Raw genomic sequence first — 4,082 nt, 5'->3', positions numbered from 1 at the left:
CAATAAAAAAAAAAAAAAGAAAAAAAATGAAGTCCTTGCGGGCGGTCGCGGCGTCGTCCGCACCAAGGTCCCCCCCAAGCCTGCCGCCGCTGCTGCCGCCGCCGCCGCGCGGGAGGGCGTCAACACGTCCGGGAGGAACCTGTTCACCCTCGTCGTGCCGAGGGGTGACGAGAAGCGCGCCGCCGTCTTCCTGGAGAGGATCAAGGTCATCCTCGAGAACGAGCCGGGACGCTTGGTGCTGTGAGTGAGGGGACGCGCGGGGCTGCCGGGGGACGGGTTGTGGATGAAAATGAGTGTACTTTTACCAATAGAGCAAATACAATGAAGGAGTATCCCTAATCTGGTTGTCATTCCACGTTCCAGCTGCAATGTCTTGGACAAACGAGACGGTTCCCACATGCGCCGCGCCTCCATGTTACTTCAAGGTATCATTCTCTTGAGAACCGAATGCACACACGACAGGCGCAAGCAGTGAGTTATGATACCGGCCTTCTGTTTGCATATTAATGCTGCGTAACATGCTACTCCATCATCCGTCGTGATCTCGTCAGTCATCTGTCACCTAAAGGCAATATAACTCATGACATAGAAGATGCACACACACAAGTCTCCAACATTCCCAAACCGCCAGGAAAACCCCTCCGTTCGCAGACTGAGACAAAAACAGCAACAGCAACAACAACAAAAATAGCCTCTCAAGCCGGCTCACAGACGCAAGTCTGCCACCATATTTGGCTGCTCTTCCCATCCTTTCCAAGAGGCCTCGTCGCACCCATTTGGTCTCGTGGCTCGAACATGTCCAATATCTACACCTTTGACCTGCAGAGCCTCGCGCGGCCACCTGACCTCGGCGTTGAATCCATGGCTCCAGGCCGTGTGCATCATGATGTCCTCGAAGAGAGCCGGGCGCACCTTTCTCATACTCTTCAATGCCCGCTTGCCCACTTCGTCAACGGAATCATGGTGTCTCAGCTCGAAAAACGCTGGATCATGCGTCATGCGCAACCGAGTCTGGACTTCAAAGCTGTGTGTTCCCAGAGAAAGGAGAAACATGTCATACTGGCATAGACTCGTTCTACACATCCAGCTACCCCCTTCGGTGGCGCGACGATAGAGACCTGCCATGGCGGCGACGCAACCGAGGGCGCCGGTACCATAGTCAGACATGGGAAAAGGTGGCACCACAGGCTCATTGAGGCCCATGAAGCGACCCTGCTCCCAGGCAACGCCGGTCACACAATCGGCGATTTGTTGCCAGCCAGGCCGATCCGACCAAACAGCTTGATCGGCAACTGGGGTATCAGAGCCTCCAAAACAATCCTCAGCGACGTAGACGTAGCCCTTGCCTCGAGCGGCAGCGAGCTTGGCAAGACGATCCGGGCCATAGCCTAGTCGGGTTAGAACACCAGGGCGGTAACCGTCCAGCACGACGTCGGCGGAGGCGATGAGGGCCTCAAAGGCAAGGCGTTGAACTGGGTCGTGCAAGTGAAGAGAAGTAGTATGTTTCCCGGTATTGACATCGACTTGGAAAAAGGGGACATCGGGAAGGTAGGGAGATGTGACCTTTAAAACAGAAGCGCCATGTGATGCGAGAGTGCGGCCGATTGTTGGGCCAGCGATTACTCGACATAGTTCGAGAACACGAATGCCACGCAGACACTGATTCAGAGATGAGGTCCCTGGATTGACAGGACATTGCTGGCCTAAAGGCGCAGGAGCGGTGGAGGACTCGAACGGTTGAATGGTAAAAGGGGGAAGCGCTGCGAGGGCCTGGCCTTGCGGTGTCGCCCGGAATTGTTCCGCCGTGAGAACCGGCACGCCAGCCTGCGCTTCTTTTCGATTCATTTCTTCCAGCTCGTCCACGGTGAAGCGCCTGACCGCGGACTCGATAGTTTCGATGCACTCTCTGTAGTCCTGAAGACGAGGGTTGAAGGGCGGGAGGCCAATCATGCAGAGAGTTGCACTAGCCTCTAATGAACCATGAATGTGGTAGAACTCTCCGGGAGTCTTGGTCTCGTAGAGGTTTGCCGAGAGACGCCTGTAGAGAACTGTTTGTGCCTGGTTCAGATCCGTGTCTGGTGAAACGTCAATCACCTAGGGCTTAACGCCAAGCAGCAGCAAAGTCAGGAGCGTACCTGGAATCTTGTTCTTAACGCGAGGGTCCGCCTTGTCCAAGCCGTCGAGGGTACAGAGATAGGCAGACATTAGAAAGCAGGATATTAGTGACATATCGATCGTGATATCTCTCGGTGATTGGTGGTCCTCTCTAAGGTTTGCAAAGGCGGCTGCAGCCGCGCCTTCCAAGGCTTTGATGGCGGCCAGAGCTTCCTGTTCCTTGAGAGGAGAAGGAAAGTGAACGTCGTCGTCTGGAGCGTCTTTGAAAACTAATCGACGCGGAGCATGGACGAAAGCTGACGGGAGCTGGCCTCGGCACGATGCCAGCAGGCTGGCCAAGGCTTGCTCAGTCCCCTGCTTGACCGAGTATATCGGTGCTCTCCTTTGGCAGGAGTCAAGCCGAATCACCACCATGATCGGATTTCGAAGCGTGTCCTTGATGTGTTTGAGTTCGGCGGAAAGAAGTTGTGGAGGCAACAAAGTAATGCTAAAGTATACCGTGTGAGAAGCTTACTGCAGCCACATCGTGAATGCCGTCCAACGTCAAACAAATATAGACATGTACTGCAGACGAGCCAGTGACGAGGCAGACGAAGTTCAGCACGAACCCTAGGGTGACTCGAACAGGTGTCCGCAAGGGACAATAAAAGATGTGTGACGGTGAGACTGTGCGTGATGAGAAGACAAAAGGAGGCATTTGACATGCGGACCAGGGCCGGGACTCCAAGGAGCTAGCCCTTGGTGAAGGACACCACATCACACGTACGGGACAGGCGAGCGGAAGCAAGGGGATCCACAACAGAAGGCGAAGTAGGTTGTTGGTAGTCCGCGGCGGCCTTACCGTGGTAACATGCTGATCATGGGCAGGTGATGTCTATTGTGGTCGGCTTGGAAGTAAGAGTTTCTTGGAGCGGACCAACGAGGAAGCTTGAACATTAACGAGACCGAAGCTAAGCAGGGAGGCGGCGACCCGCCTTGCCAGGCACGAAGTGAACCGCCACTGACGGGACTGCCATGGCCATCATGAAGCAGTCCGCGACGCACGGAAGCATTACGGTTAGGATCTAGTGCCTCAACATGGGGGACGGATTGGAAACTAGTCCCGCCTGTCGTGGCGCGCGCCGCCCGGAAGAGGTCTGAAACCAGCGGGACGTCTACTGTAATATCGATCGAGTTCGCTCGAACTGTAATGGGTACTCTTCTCAAGTCAGCGGTTCTGAACAGACACGCGTTCACATCCATGTTCCGACGACTCCTCACCAATGCTTGTCGGCACATCCGGTGTAAGTTCACGACCCCGGCACAAACCAGGGCAGAGCGTCCAAGAAATCTTTCGTCATGCGTAATCTGTCACTGCCCCCCACCATGTTCTGTTCGACGTGCGCCTCGCGGGGCAGCCGAAGCCCATGGCGAAATTCGTTGAGGGAGCGACAATAGTGGGGGACATTGATGTGAGCTCCGAGGCGGGAAAACGTCATGCATGAATTGCTACCATCGAGCTGTTGACTGCAAGAAATACAGGGGATCACCAGCAGAAGATAGCGCAGCAGCAGGTTGACTGCGTCACTTGAGCGCGACCCTGGCACTTGTCGTTCCGCTTGTGTAGATAGAGTCTGGAGCCACAGGTTGCCAACTGTGATCCATCCGATGGCTCCAAGCAACCGGAATGTGGGGAAAGCAAGGACAGCAGCGGGATCGGCCATGTGGCGTCTCGGTTGAGCGCTCGTCCAAGAAATGGGTGCATTATCCGAGTATTTCTTTGGCCAGGCTCCGAGGCGGTCTGCAGAAACAGACTTGAACTGCCCCATGCTCGTCGCCCATGTTGACGCCCTCGCCACCCTGAATGTACGTACGTAGGTGCTAGGGGCTCCCATTTCTTGACAACCTTGGTTGGGCAACAGTCTGCGGAGATCGCTCCGTGCGAGCCATTATTGGCTCTTTCGCTGCTCTAGATGGCACTCGTAGTG

General features: G+C 55.3%; 2 protein-coding genes across 2 annotated transcripts in view; one reads left to right on the top strand and one right to left on the bottom strand.

Moving 5' to 3' along the window:
* VDAG_06414 (pyruvate dehydrogenase protein X component) overlaps positions 1-244 on the top strand; it is a gene marked incomplete at both ends in the record, with an annotated part of 1,455 nt that extends 1,211 nt beyond the window's left edge. The window contains one exon of the mRNA XM_009658792.1: positions 20-244. Coding sequence (XP_009657087.1) covers positions 20-244 — 225 coding nt within the window. The remainder of the gene's footprint in view (positions 1-19) is intronic.
* A 461-nt stretch (positions 245-705) lies between these two features.
* On the bottom strand, positions 706-3,818 carry VDAG_06413 (CAIB/BAIF family enzyme; the record flags this gene model as incomplete). Its single annotated transcript, XM_009658791.1, has 3 exons — positions 706-2,048; positions 2,136-2,602; positions 3,424-3,818. 3 exons carry the CDS (start codon positions 3,816-3,818, stop codon positions 706-708), a joined length of 2,205 nt encoding a protein of 734 aa, XP_009657086.1.
* Positions 3,819-4,082: the final 264 nt, after the last annotated feature.

The sequence above is a fragment of the Verticillium dahliae genome, genomic scaffold, assembly GCF_000150675.1.
Source record: "Verticillium dahliae VdLs.17 supercont1.12 genomic scaffold, whole genome shotgun sequence".
In the NCBI taxonomy this organism is placed as follows: Eukaryota; Fungi; Ascomycota; class Sordariomycetes; order Glomerellales; family Plectosphaerellaceae; genus Verticillium; species Verticillium dahliae.
This window is presented reverse-complemented; position numbering and strand designations above follow the sequence as displayed.